This window comes from Ammospiza caudacuta, chromosome 6 (assembly GCF_027887145.1).
Source record: "Ammospiza caudacuta isolate bAmmCau1 chromosome 6, bAmmCau1.pri, whole genome shotgun sequence".
NCBI lineage: Eukaryota > Metazoa > Chordata > Aves > Passeriformes > Passerellidae > Ammospiza > Ammospiza caudacuta.
In genome coordinates this window covers 22375474-22397446 of record NC_080598.1, presented here as the reverse complement: position 1 = coordinate 22397446, position 21973 = coordinate 22375474, and the positions used below count along the sequence as shown (strand labels likewise).

The following is a 21973-nucleotide window of genomic DNA, read 5'->3' as shown; positions in this document are numbered from 1 at the left end:
AATAGTACTTGGCCCATGAAAGATCACAGGGGAGTCACATTTAATTCAACTTAGTTTGACAGTGAATCACTAACAGCCACTCCTGGAGTACAATTTTGCAATGAGTTTGAGCACAGTTTAGAGTAATTTCATTAGGATCCTGTTTTCATGCTTTGTTTATGAAAGTATCTATGAAGCAGTCAAAAGCCTAACACAGTAAACCTAATGTGTTCTCTTTCCTGTTTATAAAGAAATGTCAGCCTATCACACTGACACAGCATAAAAGTGGTTGGGATTGTCCTTGGAAATCCATTGTGGCTTTACACGTGTTTTGCAAATAGAAAGAATATGGGTAGCAATTTTGGAGAAGCCACAGTTATACTTTCTGACCTACATTTGACTTGGTCCTCTTCTCCTCACCATCCCCTTTTACAGAACAGTTTCTGCTTTTACATTTTCAGTTTACCATAGCTCTGATTTTCTTCTTTGAATACACTGTTAATTCAAAGATCGCCTCAAACACCTTCCTAAACCATTTGAACAGAAATGGTTTAAGTTTCCATATTTTGGAAAGACCTGCTGATGTGAAACATTCAGTTCATATTCTTTAGTCATTCCATTCTAAGGTGTCATTTCTTTTTTTCTGATCCTAATTTTTGTGGGCATGCTGATCAGGAGTCCAACCAAATTGCCAGTGGGAAAGTTTCAAAAGGCTCTCACTAGTCAGATGGGTACAGAGAAAAAAGAAAAAATAAAAGAAATCTATTCCAAACAAAAAAATAGCTTTTTATATATATTGCAGTATACTTTTTGAAAACTTTCAAGATATTTTTAAAAAATAGTATGTTAAAATTTTTAGAAGTCATAAGTCATGTTTGCTATTACTTAACTGCAACATACTTTCTGGATAAAAAATAGGCATAAAACCAACCCAACACAAAAAACATTGTGATTAATTTAAGAACCTAGTATTTCTTTCCTGTTTTTCCCCTGAGTCATGCATCAAGAAAAACCCTACTAGCAGAAATTTTCCACTTTCATACCATGCTCAGTACCTCGGTTATAGTTTCTACATGGTGAAATAAAACTGACAGGCCCAAAGTAGATTTAAAGATTTATGAGAAAAAAACTCCAGAGACCATTACCCAAGCTGTCTCATCTGTAGGTTATACTGGGGCCCCGTGGCAAACTCTTGCTTTCCACACATTTGAGCAGAAAATAAAGCTGCATAGTAGAGCAAAAGGCATTGCAGAAATGGTCTTTTCAAACATATCACGCTCCAGAAATAATTCAGCAAGAATGGGTGTTGCAGTTGCATCTCCCACACAGACATTTGTCATAAGCCAGCTTTGTGCTTCAGCTGCAACCACCTGAAGCACTGAGAAAGATTTGTGTCTGGATACGACATGGCACAGTGATGAGCTGCAGAGTCTCTGTCTGGAATGGTTGGCACCATCCACCACAAGATCCCTCCAAGTGACTGCAACCAAAACAGTTCTTTTCATATTCCTGTGCACACAACAAAGTCCTTTGATAAGTAACCACACAGCACATCACAGAGGTATGAGCACATCACCCTGTTTATCAAAAGCAGAATTTAGGAGAAAAACATTTACAATTACACTAAAGGAAAGAAGAACGAAGCCTCCATTATCTCAAAACAAAAAATCAGCCTTTGCCAATGAGAAAAAGAGAGGACATATGCTGAAGTGTTTGGTAAGTTTGGACTCCAATATACAGGACAACTTCTCTGGGAATCCACTGATGTATGAACACATGTGACACATGGGTCATGGATTCATTTCCATATCCAGGTAATGATCCAGGTCATAGCTAGGATTTATGCTTTGTTGCATTTGGTAGATAAAAACCAACATACTCCAGAACATCTCAAGATAGTAAAAACCTGAGCTCTCCATGCTACCCCATTCCACTGCAGTGCATGAACCTGCCTTTTCACCAGGACACAGCAGGAAAAGGAGGATGGGCACTGTTACTGCAGTACCTTGGCCTCCCCAGCTGTAAAGGAATTCACCTTCTGCTACCCAAACTTTTGGACCATAGACCTCTTACTACCTCAAGCAGGATATAAAAGGATACTTGTAGCTGTCGTGCATCAAATAAACCCACAAACTTCCTCAAAGTCATATTTTCTTTGCTAATTTTCCTGGAAGGAAGCAGCAGCATCTATTCCTCACAGGGCAGTTCCCATCTGCCCGTGTCCACCACCTGAGGCAGAGAAGCATTGTTGTCTCTACATCACCTCTGTGCCCATGCTCGTGTGACCACAACAGATGCCTGGCCTGGACACCACAACCAAAACCAAATGTGTAATTGCTGCTCAGCATTAGGTAGGAGATGCATTTTTCTGCTTCACTCCTTTGGGCAGATGTATAAGCCCTGGGAAGAATCTAGCCAAGAGAAATTGATTTTCTGCAACCAAGCCTTTGCAGGGGTGTGATGATCCCCTCCACTTGTGGTTTCTTAGGGTTTTTTTTCAACCAAGAATTTTCAGTGGGCTGAGGAAAGAAGTTGTGGGAACTGGCAGAGGAACTGAGCTGTGTGGGTTGATTACAGAGTATTTAAAAAAAAACCAACATATTTACTAGCATATCACATGAACACAAATAATGCAGTCCTGAAAGTTTGAAACTGAAAAAATATGTAACTGCTCACAGCTATCCTATCCTGCTGGTGCCAGTTTGTTATCTGCAGTTTATTTTCCATCTTGGTTTTTCATGGATAGGTGATTGCTCACTGCCTCTGAAAATCAGGCCATACTGGTGCCCGGTGACAGGGCCTCAACCACTTCTCTTAGGAGAGATGAAATAATTATTCTCAGATATTAACAGGCAAATGCAGCATCCAGAGTTCAAAAGGACTTAATGCATCACACTGCAATTTCAGTCATAGCAGTTATAATAGTTTTTAATTCTGACTGTGCACTGCAGCATAGTGATCATGGAACAGCTCTGCAGACCAAGCAGCTCCAGTTACTCAACCCGCCCTTCAGCAGGACAAGTCAAGAAGTTATTCCCAAACCTCATCTTTGCAGTTTCTCCTTCTAAAGTTATATTCCACTACTTATATCTCTTTATCTTGGTGATACAAATAAAAAACACCAACATCATCCCAAGCCCATTTATCAGTGGTTTTGATTCCTTTTCTTCCCTCACTCCTCAGGCATGGATGTCAGAGTTTCAGAGATCCTTGTGACTCATGTGACCTGCTCACCACCCTGTGAGGACACTCACTAGTAGGAGGTATCTTCCTCAAACAAATACCCTGTGTTACTGACTCCCCAGAAAACCTGGCTGTATTGCTCAGCAGAGGAAGTTTGCAATACCCCTGGATTGCCACATTTAGTGTTAAAAGAGTTTCATGCCCCAGTCTTACTGGTCCCTGGATATTTGTGCTTTGATAAGCACACAAAAACACTCTTAAGGCCAGAGAAACAGCATCATAAAAGTACAACACAAAATTATCTCATTACCATACAAAATTAAAATAAAGGTGTTGCTAATTTAGATATTTACACACTTCCTAGGTTCTCACACACATGCGCATGAAGTCTCTCCATGAAGCAGGTGATCACTTGAGGTGTCACAAGCTGGCTTACACTGAAAGAGTTGCTAAAGGGGTAGGAAGTCATCTCCCACTCCTGTTCCTCTGACTGCAGGTGTCCAATTGCTCCCTTGAGTTGGGACTAATGATCCTGTGGCCTCAGAATATGGAGATCTAACACAAAGACTTCCCTTTTTCATTTCAGAGTGACTTCTGGATGTGGCAGCGCTGGTACAAACACTGGGCAACAAACAGGCACAGAGAAACAAGACATGAGAGCCAGAGCTGCCCTTTCAGAAGAATTTCAAATCAGCTTGAACAGGCTATGACTATTATCTGCAATCAAGCTCAAGGTGTTTCACATGGGGGATGATCTGGGACATATGTTTGTGATAAAGCTCAACTTCTAGCCTTGCCTTCCTCCAAGCTGAGGAAAGGCTTGCTGGTGTACACCCTTTGTGGGGCGGGGGATCTGCTTAAAGCCTCTGTGGCCACAGGTCCCCAGTAACTCTTAACCTTGATATCCAAACAAAATACCAGTTTTTAATAGCTCTCCCACAGTGTTTCTGGCTTTTACAGTGTGACTTCTTTTTCTGAAACATAAAGAGTCTTCAAAAATGCTGATGGTCCTTGGGCGTAGCTGCACGGAGTTATTATCTTGCGAAACCATTTATTTAAGGTGACAGCAAAGCTTATTAGCTGCCTTTGTTCTTAACTTGAGTATAAACAAATGGGTTATCCATGCATAGTGAATGAAATTCTTTCTACACACCAGAAAAAAAAAGTTTTAACACCACCACATAACTTTTCATTGTATGTGTGTTTAAAAATTGCATCAGATAAAAAGTCTGGGGAAGTAGGAGGGCAAAGTGCATGTGTGTGTCATACAGTGGCAGCAAAGTAAAAAATTGGATTAGCTTTATCATCTAATGCTAAACTTTCTTGAAAGTAAATACAACTTTTATTAACCCTTCACCTCCAAACCTACTGGAAAAAATACAAAGTGTCCATAAGACAAATGTGACTGCATGGCAGCTGCTGGGTGTGCCATGTGTCCCCAGGCAGAGTGCCCTTCTCCATGAAATGCCTCCTGGCATGCCGGTGATTTCAGTCTGAACATGCTGAAATGTTTCACTCATGAACTATAAAATACTGAAAAATATTGGTTTGGCATGAATAACTGGTGATTCATCGGCATTTGTAATTATTTGGGGGTATGGAGGTAGTCTTGGCTTATTTGTATTCTGATTTCACATGAGAACATTGATATGAAACAGCAATAATTGAATCTGATAAGCTCTGGGGAGCCTTTCCTCAGGAGAGGAGGTACGATTCAGAGAGAGATACAGGAGTACAGAGGGAATTCTAGAAGGATGCATGGAGAGTTGCAGGTTGCTCCACATCACAACTCATAGGTTTTATATACTCTTAAAATGAGTGATCATCATCTCAGGCAAAGCTAATTACCTGAGACATTATGATTCTATCTGCAGTGAGCAGGATGAAATTCAAGGGGATGTGTTCTCTTTTTTTTTTTTTTTTTATTAATTCTATGTCTATTTAAGCTTTCTTTGAAAATACAGGGATCTTAGACAGCATAAGATTCCAGTCTATGAGTATTTGGTGGTGAATGTTGTTTCTCCTTCTGTCAGTGTTTGGGCACAGGCTTCACAGGATGACTGTGTTGAGAAGTACCACAGTCTACCGGCGGCTGGGCAACATCAGACCTGTGGTGTGAGCCTCCATCCTCTATGAAATCCAGTGACTCCCTAAGACAGCCCCTGGTTACAGATTTGGGTTGCACTTTTGAATCTCCCCACTTTGGCAAATTAACAGCCTATAAAGATGTGAACTAGAGCCAGAGGGTTTGGTCTTAGAACTCAACAACTCAAAAGACAAACACCTTATTTACTCTTCTGGGGAAAGAGCAGTTTCCATGGGTACAGCCAGTGATGTCACAGCCACAGCCCTTGGGAAAGGGATGTGAGAAAAAAATGGAGACGGAAGCTGACAAATAGAGAGGAAAGCCAGCAAGACTTGAAGAAGGGAGAGTCCCCTTCTCCCAGACCATTTCTCCAGCTGGCAGCTGTGTCTTAGCATCCTCATGCCAGCATCACCTCCAGGAACTTCAGCAGCACCAGTAACCGTCTGACCTTTCTGCAGCACTCACAAAAGCATCTGCAATGCATTCTTAAAAGTCTCCAGCCCCTCTTTGCTTTGACACATCTGAGAAATGCAGATGAAGGTGTACAGTGGCACTAGACCTCAGTAGAGGGAGAGCCCTGCAGTCTCCAGAGGCTGCAGCATGGATTCAAACACAGCATTTCTCCTCACCTCTGGCTGCTATGAGGTATGCCATCCTGTGCCGTTCCTTAGTGAGCTGTGAAGTACAATAATCCCCTTGCCACACAATGCTGAAGGCTTCATTATTGTCCAAAGCTTTCAAAACACAGGCAGGAGCTTTAGAAAACAGGTTTTAAGGTGTTGAATTCAGCCTCTCAACATACTCAGGTATAAGAAGAGGGCTTTCACAATCTTCATGCTCTGAAGTTCTCTTCACCACTCCTACAGAGGCACAGAGAGGCTCCTCTGCAAAATTCACAAGATGTGTCACTGATACTGTATTTATCCCCAACTTCACATCTTGTTCCCAGGGACAAGTATAAATGCTAAATAAGGAACCAAGAATTTAGAAAGAAGAAGCTACAGTTTGCCTATTTGCTTTGAAATACCTGCTACAATACAGATCATCCATCTCCTTCTTCATTCCCCGTGTTGAGACTGAATCCTATTGTCGAATTTCAAGCCAAGACGAAAGCAAAGAGGATATCATACCCTACTGAATACAGAGGGGAGAAATTCTTCAGCAGAAATAATGCTTCAGTCATTTTTCATAATTAAATTTTTTTAGGTACACAAGATGATGCAGCACACAAAGAAATATTGCTATAATTTCTTGTTCTTCTAAAAGCTATAATTAAACTTGTAAACACTAATTTATGTTTAATTTTTGCGACCAACTTGTGATGGAAAGACTATAAATAGACTGACTTGGATGTTATTAATTTTTTTTGCACATACAGCCTTTGTATTTCCACACAGAATTTTTGGTGCATTAAGACCTGGTCATTGACCCAGTCACTTCTTCCTGCTTTATTTGTTTCTTTCCCTATTATTTTCTTTAACACCGAAGTGACTAAAGGAGCTAAATATCTGGGGAAAGGGTGGCTGTTGGAGAAAATTCTTGGCTTGCACAAAGTTTAGAACTTAAGACTGCATTGTGCAAATCTTCATCAGCAAGGGAGCAAATACTGAAAATCCAGAGAGATAACCTATCTTTCAAATTATTGTAACTCACCCATTTTTTGGAAGCTATTAGTATTGGTAACTCTTAATCACCTTTTTTTTTTGCTAGTACCAAATTTCACTTACCTGAAGCAATTCTTACTTGTCCTTGATGCAGACATACAACCAAATTTATATCATGTTAAGATGTAGGTAGACTCTGTTTACAGCACTCGTTTTATTTATTCTCAATTTACATAGGATTGGTAAACTGAATTTTGCTTTGAATTTTTATTTCACATGGCCTTAGACTGCAGCTGAAAACTGCAGTTTTCTTCAATTTAAATGACAACCAAAAGACGAGTTTTGGTTTAATTTTTTTTAATGGGGGGTGTAGGGGAGCTTATTAGGTGTGCAATTATTTGCATGCTTCCAAACAATATTCTCATCTGTGTTTGTCTCAAATATTGGCCTCAGCTTGCTAGAAATAAAAGCCCCAATCACTTACTGGAAAACCAGCTGTGCTTATTTAAATCTCAGTCTGAACTTGCCTGAAATCTAGTTCCAATTCCTTTTGAAGCCTACTTTGGGACTCCCAGGTTCTTAAACTATGACCACTCTTGGGACACTGATTTTGCATGCTAAACATGGGGCTTGTACTTGGGTTCAAAATTCAAACCCATTCTCCTATTTATGTGGATATAATTGGACCCCCTTTCAAATTCCAGGTTCAAATATATACTGAACACTTCCAGAGCCACCATCCTCCAACACCCATATGCATCATTTCAATGGCAGGGGAACCACTCGCTTAAAATTCTGCACGTTTGCAGATTAGAGCATGATGATGTGGCCTGTCCTATTGCAGTGAAGCTCCTGATTGAGATTCCAGCCCAACTCCAGATGTGCTGGCACAGCAGCAGGCTCAGCTCTGTGTGTCAGACTGGCTGCTCTGCACCACCTTGTGCTGCCAGCCCGGGACACCAGCAGGGCACCACAGGGGCTGCACCCAGCTGGCACAGCCACAGGAGTCTGCCCTGACTTGCTTTTAACTGTAGGCATTTTCACTCTTTTTACCTCAAACTGCAGAGTGAATCAGGAGAGATGTTCCCTTTTCATAGCCACCATTTAGATAGAAAATAACATGAAGGACAGGATTTCTTCGTTTCAGCTGCTTTGACTCAGTAAAGGAAATGCTCGGTTTGAGTAATGGCATCCTTAATCAGCCTAGCCCTTGCACACACTTCAAAATACCTTGAAGTTAAATCAGTGCTGAAGTCAGGCCTTTGTTAAGTTTAGCAGCCAAACAAGAAAGGCAGTCTAGCTGTGTTGACATTATCCATTATTTCGGTGAGGCCTGTGAGACATAAAACAGGTTTGGAAACTGAGTATCTTCACAATAGATCAGGTATTCAACATATCAGTAAATTTAAGCTATTGGATTTTGTTGTTGGTACAGCACTCCTTTCATAAATATTAAAATATTATTCAGTACTGAAAGAATTCACATCAGTCACTTCCAATCACAAGAAATAAAAAAGGGAAGATAAACGTTAATCAAATATATTCTTTCATGAGTGTTTTATTTGAATTTATATCATATTCACAAAAATAGAAACAGTCTTTAGAACCATTTTGTGAATACATTGTCTCCAAGCAGAGATTTACAATGGCAATAGTGAAATATCTAACTTGGATTTGTTTCCACACGTAGACATTGAAGACGATGCTGTGAGAAGCAAGCAGGAATTATGCAATGTGCTGCAGAAAGAAACATGAAAATGTAACTAAACATTTTAATGTCTATGTAGTTCAACAGCCTACATACAGTTTCTCAGGATGTTTTTAGAGCAAGTTGCTCTAATTTTGTGCAGAAAATATTGAGAGTGCTCATGCCAACCCTTTGACGTTGTGATTTGCATCTGACTGTATAAATATAATATACTTTCCTATCTAGAGCTTTATACATACGAAAAATTATGGTACAATAAAAATCTATACACATGGTGCTACCAGTTCAGCAGCTGCTAACTTAAAGGATACATCTAAAAATATGATTGCTCAGCCTCTGAAACACAAAATAAAAGAGCAATCAGAAATGCTTTTTGTTTAAATAGCAATTTACATAAAAATTCATCTCTTCATTTTCTCCGTTTGCTTAGGTCTGGTAAAAAGACTCTCTTTGGTTGGTTGCATCTGTCCTTGGCAAGAACTGTAATTTTAAACAGTCCTTTGTGTTTGTCTTAGGCAAAGGTTTGTAAAACAGAGTAAATGTTGGCTGGCTTCTATTCCAACTTAGTGCTATTGTAATGCTGAATGACAAGTACCTACGACACTGCAAAGTTCTGCAGGGTGGAAACAGAAACTTGCATGATTTCCATGTGCTGAAAGATGTGACAGTGGAAGACCATTTATACTGCACCCCAACGTAAACACTCTCTCAATTTATACAGAATGCTTCTAAGTACAGTTTTATCTTTCAAAACCTTTTAAAAGCAGGTTTAGCTGCTGCTCAGCAACCAAGTGGTGACACGCATATATCGCAGGTTCATTTTATCTCCCAAGAAATTTTGTGAGAGATCAAGTAGAAAGCAAATTCAAGAATTATTACAATCCATTACTATAAGATAAATGTTAACCTAAGATAGAGTACAACTGCATTGCAGATTTGTGATGGTACCACTGATCTCAGATTTTCATCCAGGGTGTGGAGGTGGTGTGAAGAGCATAGAGCAAAGGGCTACAAACAACCATCAGGTAAGAGGAAGAAATGGTCTTAGGAGCAAAGTGAAAGTGCTCTTCTTATCTGGTGGCCTGATCCTTGTTATATGAACTACAAAATGATGTTAAAGGAAGTGAAATGTAGCAAATCAAGATAAAAAATGAAATTATTGAGTTTGCAAAAGCAAGCAAGGCTAGCACAGACAGTAAAAAAAAAAAAAAGAGATACAGACTGAGAGAAAAAAATGCTTTGAAGTACACAGGCTTATTATTTGATTTGTAAATAAGATGAAGCTCTCTCCACCCAGGTTATGAAAAGTAAAAATTGTCATGTATGGGTAATTGATGGTGACAGCTCTCGCATACACAGTGTAGGAGGTGGTGCTATTGTTTAACGTGCCCTACATGTGTAGATAACAAGTTAGGCTCTCATGTTTGCCTACAAATTGTTGCTAAGCACTTTTTATACCCTTCATATTGATACTTCTGTTGTCTCTTGGTTTCATCTCTATTTCCTTTTAAGACAAACAAAAATAGAATATCCTGCAACCTCCAGCTGTATCTTGCTGTATTTCAAGCTAATATGGATTCAAACCCAGGGGATGCCTCAGGAAATAGATATTGGATGGATTTAATACACTTGATTTTCTTTTTTTTGCCTTTTCTTTTTTTAAATTTGGACTTCTCAGTCCCTGTTATTGTTTTCCAAATTCCAATCCCTGAAAAAGTAATTTGAAATTGATCTTGGTTTCACCTCTGTTAACATCACCAAGACAATCCTGTTTCTCGACTCCCACATCTCACGTACTCAGTGACCTGGTGAAGTGCTGCCTTCTCTAGATTTTATTTCCCTACATTCTGCATATGCTCAGTGCTGGCAGAAAGCATTTGTGAGTTGGAGAAAGGAAAAGCTGCTGATGAACACTCAGTGTCTGCATAGTGCTGCTAGAGGTGAACCCAAAATACTGACCCAGATCTGAATGTCCCTAAAATTTCAGTGTCTTTATGTTAATGGGGTTTTTCCTCCAAGAATCCCAAGCACAAATGACAAATATAAGTGCAGTATAGAGTTAGACTTGAGGAAAGCAGAGGGAACTAATATTTTTCACACAGTTTAGCTTTGCATTTCTCAAAGGTTTTTTGAAAGTATCTGTCCAAGTGAGACTTGACCTTCCAGGAGGATCACAGCTGGGGAGACTGCTTCCTCATGCCAAGGGATTAATAAAGGTTCTGCTTGCCCACCTCCTCACTGCTCTGTATGGCACAGATTTGAAAGCTTTAATTAGAAGTGCAAGAGGGTGAGAGGATTACTAACATTCCTACTGGGAAACCAGTGCCTTTTAATAAGTTTTCCCAGTCAGAAAACAATCTTCCTTCAACAGCTTTTGGTCCCCAAGATCAACACTCTTCCAGCAGTTCAGGAGGTTAGGGAGGACACTGAGTATTCAGGTAAGGTCTGGTCCTAAATGTCTGCCCACGAAAAAAGGTCTCAGTGGTGGAGGTAGAATGGGCTCTCCAAATAAATGCTGACAGCCAGCTTGCACAGCCACTGTTCTTGTGGCTGGGATAAGCCAGCTGAAGAGGAACCCGCTGTCTAATTCGAGAAAAGCAGCTGAAAGCCAGCAAAGTATTAAAACACTCAGAAATCAGAGGTGGGAAGGAACAAGTGGTATTGGCCAAGGAAAGCTATAAACCATCTGACTATGGAAGAAGGCTACTTGGCTCAGAGATGCTTTACTGTTTCCTCCACTTATTGTTGCCTTCCAAAGTGGATTATCATACTCCCTAAATGCCCTAATATTTAGCTCCTTCCCTTTCTTTATATGACTCGTAAATCACATTATGCCTGTATGATTTAAAAAAAAAAAGAGGAAAACTTCACAAGAAGGGAAAAATAATCATAATTCTATAATGTTAACTTATATCACAGAAAACTGTGTACATTTTTTCCCCATACAGGACATACTTCAAATAAAATAATTTTAACACCAATAATGATAATGTTCTTTCTTCCCGACAGAAGTAGAATTGTTTTCTCACCCCAGTTTGATACATAAATATAAGAAAATAGTCTTTGAATATTTACATCCACATGTTTTAAATGTTATTTCTTGATATATTTAATTTTCATTTTCTCTCCAACCACGGGCATTCTTTCCAAATTTATATACTAATCTCCGACCATCCACACGCTCAAGGATTTCTCTTTTGTAATAGTATCTGTTAAAATAAAAACAGAAAAAGATACAAGAGTAAATTCACCTGTGGTACTAAAAGGCCACTGCCAACTAGACAATTCCTTAGACTAGCTTAAAAAGTCTTGATTTTCTATTGAGATATATATATATATAATATCTAAGATCATTATAACTGAATGACAGAGAAGGAAAAATTGATGTTTTCTTTTTCCTTTATATTAATTAGCTTCTGACTTTGAATTTCACTGTGTTTCAGGTCAAAGCATATTGCTGTATTTATCACACATTCTTATGAGATTTCACAGGGTTTTTTTCCAGATAAGCCAGGATCTGAAAATCAGACCGAAAAAGAACCTCATCACCTTTTTAAAAATATATTTTGAAGTTTCAGAGATTATGAAAAAATTCTCAAAATGTTGAATTAAAGAGGAAAGAAAATCCTAACACCAATTTTAAGACAATGGATGGTGGGTTATACCTAGTTTCTGAATGTTGCTGGAAATACCAAGTTCTCCAGCCATTACTGGGCCATTTAAACATTCTCAGGTTTCTGCAACCAGATTCCCTTCCTACATTGGTTGTCTGGATGGAGCCAAACAGAATTTACTTATCTATAAGCAATTATTTGTGTTTTATATATCATATATTTTACAGAAACAGGAGAAGAAAAGAACATCATGCTACAATCTCAAAACTGGTGTAAGAGACTGTCAAAGAAAGCAACTTTTGCTGTTGAGAAATCATTTTTAAAAGTCAGACAAATCCTCCATCCAGCTGGTCTGTGTACGTGCCACAGTCTTCCTCAGCAACATGCAGCTCACCTCATAGCCCGGCTGAGTTTCTCGTAAGTCATGCTGCTGTTGTTTTTCTTCTTTCCCCACAGCTGAGCCACAGCTTCAGATTTTAAAAATCTGAAGACACCTTCTGACCGGTCTTCCCACTTGATTAATCCTGGGTTTTTCTCAGGATTGAGAAGAATATCTCGAATAAATTCCCAAAGATGAGTTCCTCGAGGGTCTGAAAAAGGAAAGAGGGCAGGAAGGAGTGTCTCCAGAGTTCTCTGGGCTATGCTTGCAATTTTTATGTCATCTACAGAGGGTGAAAACTCAGGCCATAGTTTCTGGAGCACAGAACCCCCAACTCAGAGATATACAGGTGAAAAACACTGGCAGCCTTTCGACTGAAGCATTGGCCTCAGGCAGGCAGGCAGGAGCTCCAGCAACCAGGGGAAGCAGAGTCCAAACCTCCCACTGCTTCCTTCTGCCTTTGCCACTGTTTCTGCCCTAAAGAGAACATGTTTAAGCCTTCCCCTCATCTCATTTGCCCATTTCTCCTGATCTCTGTCTACAGCACAGCATGTAACCTGATATTATTGTGTGGCACATGAAACAGCTGAGATTACTGTGAAGAAGGCACCGAACCTCCTTGCATTTAAAAGACAGACAGAAGGCACAGGAGGTGAACTGCCATTCTGCATGAATAAGTAAGTAAGAAGGTGTAGAGTGGATAGAAAGACACTGACAAAACTGGCCAGCCAAAACTGTGTCTAAAAAGGAAACCAAAAATTTTGACCATGGTGTACAAAAGACAAAAACAGATCTCCAAGTTCAACAGGTAGTTCTCTCAGTTTAATCACAAATACGTCTTACAGTTACTATAAAGATAGCACCAGAAAGTCCAGGTAAAAAAAAAAATTAAATAAATCCATCAAGTCAGATGAAGTAGTTTACAAATGAAGAATAACAAACGCAGTGACAAGGTGAGCCAGAGAGACAGCAGTCCTTTGGTCTGACTTCAAAAGCATGCAATTAGACCAAATTAAGCAGGAAACAAGCTAGTCAAAGATGTGAAGGTAACTTGAAAATGGTATGCAGTGCAGTATAAGTAGAATTAGATTTAAGTCAACTAATCCATTATTTTTCTTTATTATTATAATTGTTTCCTGGACCCATTAAAATATGGTAGACTATCTGGACATCAGTAACTTATGGTCACGATATGGAGCAGTACTGAAGGAACTGGAAATGAAGAGGATTAGCCCAGACTGCCAATGTCACCTGTTTTATATGCCCAGTCTGTTACTGATGAGATGTTAGAATCACAGAATATATCAAGTTGAAAAGGACCTATAAAAATTACCAAGTCTTACTCCCTGCTCCTTGAATGACATCCCAGAACTAAGCGATATGACTAAGAGCATTGTTGAGACACTCCTTGAACTCTGTCAGTCTTGGTGCTGTGATTGCTTTCCTGGGGAGCCTGTTCCAGTGCTTGACCACCTTCTGGGTGAAGAACCTTCTCTGTCGTGCAGTCTAAACTTTCCCTGGCACACCTTCACTCCATTTCCTCATGTCCTATTACTGGTCACTAGACAGAGGAGATCAGCACCTCCACCTCCACTGCCCTTCCTGAGGAAGCTGGAGACTGGGATGTGTCAACCTTCAGCCTTCTCTTCTCCAAGCTGAACAGGCTGACAGACCTCAGTTCTTCTCAGGACTTTCTTCAGACCAGTCCTGTCTAATCCTTTCATGAACAACCTTATTATAAACACAGACACACAAAAAAATCCCGACGACCCAGATATCTGTGTACAGATATAAAGTTCAGGAGTTCTGCTGGGGCAAAGCGACAGACCAAGAGTAAGAAGAGTCAGGAAGAGGCATAATCTGGAGGTCATCTTGAAAAAGGATGAACACAAATACCACAAAATGCAGTGAAAGACCAATACTAAGATTTCCTATTATAATCAGGGAAATAAATAGGATGGAAAAGACACACATAGGATATTTTCAGCATCAAAACATCCTGGTAAAGTACGTAAATGGAACTATGTACAGAAATCACAATTATGGTATCTTGTCTTCAGAGTCAGGTTGAATAAAAACTTGCAGAAAATGTAGGTGAGGGGAGCAGAGAGACTGTCATATCAGGGGATAAGAAGGTGGCAAGACTGAGGTACAGGTGCCTGCTTGTGATGTCGTGCGTGAGAAGTTCTGCAAGGAGATGCTGAGCAGGGTCTGTGGTGTGTGCTGCACCTGGCAGGCACAGGCACCAGCATGACTGTGCCCACGCACAGGCCCTTCTGATTAAATCCTGGGTCTTCCTCATCATTCCTTTACTCCACTCCACCAGCCCAGCTCAATACAGGGCAGAGGAAGCTGGTTTCTGGTTGCTTCCCCATAGGCCCTCACTGATAAAACAATTTGAAAAGTTTAACAATATGGAGTCCAAAAATGAGGTAAACAAGCAGTACTAGATAGTCAGATCCTTTCAGAATTCATTCACAATAATGATTTAACAAGTTTTGCATTCAAAATGCTTCCTCTTCCCTCCCAAATAGGATCTGATTTTCATTTGTTTCTTTTTCCTTCAATCAACTAACCAACCCTTATAAGCATGGATGACTTACTGTGCTTCTTGGTGTGGGACTTTGGGGTATGATCTTGCGATTTTTTTGCATCTGAAGAGTCTGCAGAGAAGGAAAATGAAGCCTATTTGTAAATTTGATTAAAGGCTTTCCATTGACTAGCAGGTTGAAAGAAATAAAACCACAAAAAAGAACAAATATCTCCTCTAAAGATAATCACTTTTCGGAAGGTAATCTAAGTGAGGAGGGAGAGTTTTGTTTTCTGTACTATATGTTAATCAGCACACTTCTCAAAGAGACCACTGATGAATAAAGAATGAATGCGGAGGTAAACATTTGGCTTTTGAAAGCTAAATTTGATTAACAAATACCTCACCTCATATTGTGTGTGAGAGAGAGAAAAATAGGATGATCACATCTGTAAAAGGAATCCTGAATTGTCCCATTATCTCAGTCTTTGCTGAAGCACGTATCTTTGGGGGCTTATTTGTTTCTGAAGAGATGATCTAATGGGAAATGTATGTGCTGGTACCAATGCACAGAACACCCACCTGACTAAAACATAATGAACTGGCAAAGCGCTGTTGTTTAGGGGGGCAGGGTGGGGGAAAGGGGCTGCGCTGGTAGGAGTTTTTGGCAGCAGGACAAGCATATATTTCTCTGTGGCTCAGAGCCATAGGAACAAGCCATTTCTCATCAATGGTACTTTATCACCTGCAGCCAGCCAGAGGAGAAATAGGATTTCTGGCACAAGCATTTCTTCAGAAATGAAAAAAAAATAAGTTCCGCCTGTTCACGACTGTAACCTACCTTGCAGTCTGCACGTTCAACCCTCCCGCCCCCAAACCACCACAGCCTGGCTCTGCTCTTGTACTTAATGAATAACTTTCATCTGATTGCTCTAAGTCTCACAAAATCTGTGGGATAGACCTGAGAGGGAGCCCCTTCTGTGTTTGCTTTTCAGCATACCTTGTCCCTGAATCCCATAAAGCAAAGCTTAAGGTCCCACGCATGTTTTCCCAGCTTCTATGAATGCACAATTATCATACTTTTCATGGAAACCAGGCATTTGCATGGGAAAATGACTCACAGGAAATATTTATTTGCATAGAAACTTGTCGGATTTGCACAAGCTACTGCAGTAACTGCATGTGAAAAGGTAGATGCAAAGTTATTCACACACTTGCTTTATTCATACATAACTGGAAACATAAGCTGAACAAGACCGTGGGGATAGGTCTAACCTCTGCTATTCTAAGTCTGATAAATTACTGTCCTTGACCCCCAAGCAGCAAACGTGCTCTGAGTAATTTTGCCTTCCCACTCTCAAAGAGCAGCAACTAGCCTGAACCTCACTCAGTTTGGAGGGGGGTGTGGTATGGGGCAAGTAAGATGAGGCTTATTTCACTGCCTTTCCTCAGATTATTATTGCCCATATGTTATTAAAAGCCTGTGGGAACTCCAGGTAACGACTGCAGGACCCAGTTCTTTATTTGCCCTGATATAAATCCTTCTCATTTTAAAATCCCACAATTCGCTTGCAAATGTTTGTCATGCTCCACTTAGCTGGAAATTTATTCTTGGAAGTTCAGCTGCCTTCTGCCTAGCCAGTGATTTATTCTGGATTTCAGCTGTGTAAATAGCCTCCTGCTCTGCCACAGCTCCTACGTGGAGACTGGTTTCAAACATGCCATGTTAGGAGGCTGGGGCCTGACAGATGAAAAGAGTTATGATGCAGTTTCAACAAAGCCGTCTTGCAAAACTTTTGACAAAAGGTTACACATTATTTGCATATGATTCAGGAATGAGGCATTTTTTTACGGGATATACAAATTTAGTTTTTACAGGAGGCTGTGCCCTTGGCGTGCCACCCTAGCTCTAGGCTTAAGCAGTCAGCAGATAAACACACCGTGCCGGGATCTGGACAGGTCCCCAGCCCTGTCAGAGAGTCCTGAAATCCTGGTAGCCATCTTGTGAGAGTGGGTGGAGGTGGTGGAGAAAGATAGGCTGTTTGGTTGGGGATTTTTAAGGTTTGGTGGTTTTCTTATTCTGGTCAAGTTTTGTCCCTCTGACCGTTTTTTGGGTTTTTTTTTTTTTGGGGGGGGGGGGAGGCATTGGTTTTTTTTTTTGTTTGTTTGTTTTTTTGGTTTTTTTTTGGTGGTTTTTGTTGTTTTGTGTTTTTATTGTTGGTAATTCTGTTAATGTGTTACATCTTTTTGTTAATTTAATTTATGCAGCTGAGTGCATTTGTTTAAACTGTATGTCACTTGACCAGTCCAGCTCAGGAGGCTGGAAGAGCAGGGGACGGCAGGTACAGGGACTGGGGCCATGGCACATGCAGAAGCACAGGGCTGTCCCCAGAGCAAGGCTGGACTACAGCAACACACTCTCCTTTCTCCTCCCAGGACCTCCAGCGCCTTCTCCCTCAGATCTCTGCTTAACAGCCTCCTAAGAAGAACCTGCCTTCCCTCCCCGCTTTCTCGCTCCCCTGCCACCTCTGCTTTATTCTTTCCCCACTGCCTCGCTCTCCCGCCTCCATGCTGGTGCCAGGACAGGGCCCACAGGGCCTTCACCACGTGTGATCAGACTGCACTTTGGCCAGGCACAGCTTTGCTGTGTCTCCTGCCCTTCAGCAGGCAGATTTGAGCTCTCCCTCACGGAAGGCAGGGGGTTCAGCGAGCAGCCCGTGTCAGCCCAGAGAGGCTGCAGCACAAGCCTTGCGCCGGCTCGTTCGGGCACAGGGCTCGGTGCCTGCCCTGCAGCTGCCCCAGGCCGAGCCCGGCCCGGCCCCAAAGCCAGCAGCCTGCTCAGCATGAATCACGGGCTCACCGGGAGCACGGCCGCTTTGGGGAGGAATGGGGCACTTGTTTGCCCCGTGTGCTGCACCTCAGAAAAGCGTGGTGTAGCTGGAATGTCTTGTATCTCTGACACTAATGTTTACCTCTTTGACTCAGTCACTTTAAAAGATATGTGGAGATTACAGATTATTTGATCATCTTCCTCTTGACAGAGAGAAGACAGAAGCATTTCTTTAAAGAAAGCTATTGTAATAATGACAGCTAATAAATCTGTCAGAATCATCATTGCTTGGTTTAAAATTACTAGAGGCTCAGATGCAATCCTACAACAGAAGACCACAGAGACTATTACATGTCGGTAGCTCTGGGACAAGTGACAAACAATTAAAAATATAATTACAAGTTTCTTACCAGAAGATTGGTGACTAGGTGTCATCATGGAAATCTGAGCACGACAGAATGTTTTACTGTCCAATAACTCTGGGAATTAAAAAGAAGACGTTTAAACTAATAGCCTCAGACAACAATAAAGCCATCTCAGAATACATCAAGTATTGTGATGTTAGTTACCTACTGTGCTACCATAGCCACTGTCATAAAGATAATTCTCTTCTTTCCAGGATACCATTAATGACGGATCTGAAGGTAAAGGACCAAAAAGAAAATGAGATCACCAAAAGAACATTTTTCAGCACAGGGGTAAATATTGAGCACTGAAAGAATTTAAAATGTGAAAAAAAGAAGGAAAAAAAAAGCCGTCAAGAGAACCAAGAAGTGAAGGGGCTATGTACAAAATTATTTCCTTTCATTCAAATTATGCATGGAGTTTTGCATATTCAGACAAATGCATTTACACAAAGCACTGACTTTTAGAAATAAGTCAGTGCTTTGTGTCAGCTCTTCCTTTTCCTGACTAATATGTCATTTATGCCTGGCCTTGGAGGAGGTTTCCTATGCCAGATCAACTTTAATTCTACCCAATCCAGTCCTGAATTCTCAGCCCCTGATGATTATGACAGTGCGTTGGAGCCACAGAGATGAAAGTGTTTTCAAATATCTAGTAAAAAAGAAGGATGCTTATGATGAGTATTTATTTCTACAATGGTAGAACTCGAAAGTCCTCTCTGAAACACAGTTTATTGTTTAAGCACATAGTGAGAAACATCAAAGCCTAATCCCAGATGAAGGGCCATTTTATTCCAGGCACACTATGTCCCCATCCTTAACCTAAAAACCACCTTCATGATTAAAGAGGAATAATTTTTAGTGACCTTCTGGTCACATGGATCAATATAAGCAGAACGGAAGTATTGTCTTTATGACCTGTACGCTGGTCTGGAAATTACTTCCTTCACAGTGCATGTTTAAGGTCAGAAGCCTTAAAAATCTCTTTTTCTTTTGAAACTAGGTCAGAAGGGATGAGATAGAAGGTTCAAATCTAGGTTAAACCTAATTTTTTTCATGTTCACATAAATGAAATCAAAAACCCCAAAATGAATTACAGCTAAATAATCATGTTTGGCCAAGTTACCACTTATGGCATAGGAATTTAGCAGGCATGCTAACTAATAGCTGCATGTTTGGGCACCCAGAGCTTGCGTTCCTACAATAGCACACACCCTTTGCTTGCTTGGACACCTGATCTGCCTAATGTTGTCTCTGAAAACAGGCCTTACACAGCCAGAACATGGGGAAAGTGTTCACCTTTGTTCATTTTTCCCTTTTTCAGTACCCATGTCTTTGCAGCTGTGATGATTTACTGGAGTGAGCCGGGCTTCCCCTCAAAACCACCAGCCCTGTCCCTGCTGCCTCACAAGACGTAACTTTCCCAGCAGCTCTAATCCACAATTCCTGCTCTCTAACATGCAGAAACTTAACCCACTCCAACTGGCCATGGTTGGCACCACCAGAGGCCCACCAGGCCATTCCTGATTCAGCACATCCAGGAGAACCACCCATCAGTTAGTCCTTTCCAAGATGGGCAGCTGAGGTGCTTTGCCTCATCTCTGGTAGGAGGAGGAAATAATATCATACCAGGATCTCATAAATCAGGACTTAAAGGATTACTGGAGTTACTTCTATGGAAAGCAGCAAGGCTGCCTCATGCACATCTCCCACAGCAGGAGTGGACTGCAGATTGCAAGCCTTGCCTGCTGCAAGGAGAACGTGGAGAGGCTGGGCTCCAACAGGTTAAGTGGATAAACAGGCTGACAGTATTTGTTGGAGACGCCACATGCAACAGATCAGTATTTTTTCTGCCAGCAGATATCAAAACGTGGCTCATGGGCACACCATACAAAGAGGCTGGGACTAGTGGGATAGAGAGTGTGGATATGGACAGGCATGATCTGGCAAAGGAACAAGGCAAATAATTGTGCCTGAAGAGGACGGTTGAATCAAGCTCAAGTTCTTTTCTCAGTTGAACAAAGCCCTGGAAGGAAAGGGATCTAGCTATAAACACAATCAGAAAGAACTGCAATAGCAAAACTCATATTTGATCAAACCGAACTACTGCCTGAATTTCAGTTTCATTGAAACCTGTGAAGAAAATGTAACATTTAAAATGTAACATTTTGTTTTCTCTCCAAGCTGGTTTTTGGAAATCTCCTTGTGTTTTAAACATTACAGCACTTCACAACAAAATATTTGTTCTTCCTTTCTTTCTTCCTTTTTTTTTTTTTTTAATGGAGCAGATTGTTAAAATAGTTGTTTTGAAATCTTTTGAATGAAGTATAGAATGAAGTTCTCCACAAAGCTGCTTCCATGGAGCACCTCAAATTATTCCAACTTTGAACATCAGTGTAGAACTGCTGATACTGCAGAGGTCTCCCAGGAAAAGTGGCCATATGCATGTGGTATTACCTGCAATTTCAGAAGTAGGCACAGACTGACATCTTCTTAAATTCTGCATGATACACTTTCCATTTTATTTAATGCCACTTTGATTTGTCTCCCTTGGAAGAGGGATCTCCTCTTTTCAAAGGACAATTTACCCAACTGCTACTCACCTGTTTGCTCTGTCTTCACAATGACATTATGAGATTGGTACATGTCACTTCCACACTGACCTGCAAGAAAGCAAATTGGCAGATGGGAAGTATGAGAAGGAGCACAGAGGAATCAAATGTATTAGCTCCAAGCAGCAACTTCTACACTTGAGCCAGAGGGCTGATTTTGGAGTAGAAAACATTCCCTCTCTTCTTCATCCTTCAGATTTCATCCTTAAGTCATATCCAAGAAATTTAGCAATACCATAAATGTGCTATAAGCAGAATAACAAACATAGCAAGTATAATCTGCCAGGCAGGCTTCTGGGGAACATAAATGACTTCTGAAGATCTCAGAATTCAGACTAATGTACACATGTCTCTCTCTAGTATTTATTTACCATTCCATTTTAGGTGCTGGAGGTTGCTGTAAAGCAGTTGTCCTGCTGTCCCAGCTGCCTGAGTGAATTCCTGCAGGCTCATACTACACAGATGTTCCCCATTGATATCAAACTCCTGGAAAGGTATGCAGTTGGCATCCAGTTGGTTGGTATCAAGGAGGTGCTGCAGCCACTCCCAGACTTGAAACTTAGTCCAGTACTGTGGGTGTATTTCGTGCCACTGGGTTCCATAGAAGCTACTGGATACTGGAAAAGAAAAAAAATATTTACTGCCTCTGATAGCATAATGGTCATCAACAATAAGATCTACAGCCAAATTGCATAAGGTCTTGGAAGTCTGCAGATCTAGATGCTTTTCTCAGGCCTTAAGATTGTCTCAGTAGCTATTGCTGGAGAAGATATTGTGGGGGTTTTGGCGTCAGTTTTCCAACTAAAAATTGGGAATTATTTCATTACACACTTCTTGGCTCATTGATTTGCAGGAATTAACTTATTAATGTTGGCTAAATACACCAAAGTTCTCTGAGGGAAGATACTTTACAGAAATACTGTTGAAAAGGGATGTGTGGGAAAATTACTTTATTGCATCAGAAAATTATGGAAAAGCCTTGCAAAACTCTCATAAGGAGACGTGGAAACTTTCTTTGAGTAAGAACTTAGTAGGGGCTAAATA

At 40.7% G+C, this 21973-nt stretch overlaps 1 protein-coding gene across 2 annotated transcripts in view; it reads right to left on the bottom strand.

Annotated features, from left to right (window-relative positions):
* Positions 1-8399: 8399 nt before the first annotated feature.
* The window catches only part of EHF (ETS homologous factor), a 34213-nt gene continuing 20639 nt past the window's right edge, over positions 8400-21973 (bottom strand). The window contains exons 3-10 of one of the 2 annotated variants that reach the window (XM_058806749.1): positions 21301-21546; positions 20921-20980; positions 18483-18551; positions 18324-18392; positions 15157-15216; positions 12569-12764; positions 11636-11769; positions 8400-8589 (exon numbers count right to left, since the gene is read on the bottom strand). In XM_058806749.1, the coding sequence (XP_058662732.1) occupies positions 11670-11769; positions 12569-12764; positions 15157-15216; positions 18324-18392; positions 18483-18551; positions 20921-20980; positions 21301-21546 (800 nt within the window). In that variant the 3' untranslated portion in view covers positions 8400-8589; positions 11636-11669. Of the gene's footprint in view, positions 11770-12568; positions 12765-15156; positions 15217-18323; positions 18393-18482; positions 18552-20920; positions 20981-21300; positions 21547-21973 lie in introns of both variants that reach the window. The other variant, XM_058806748.1, reaches the window with a different exon arrangement.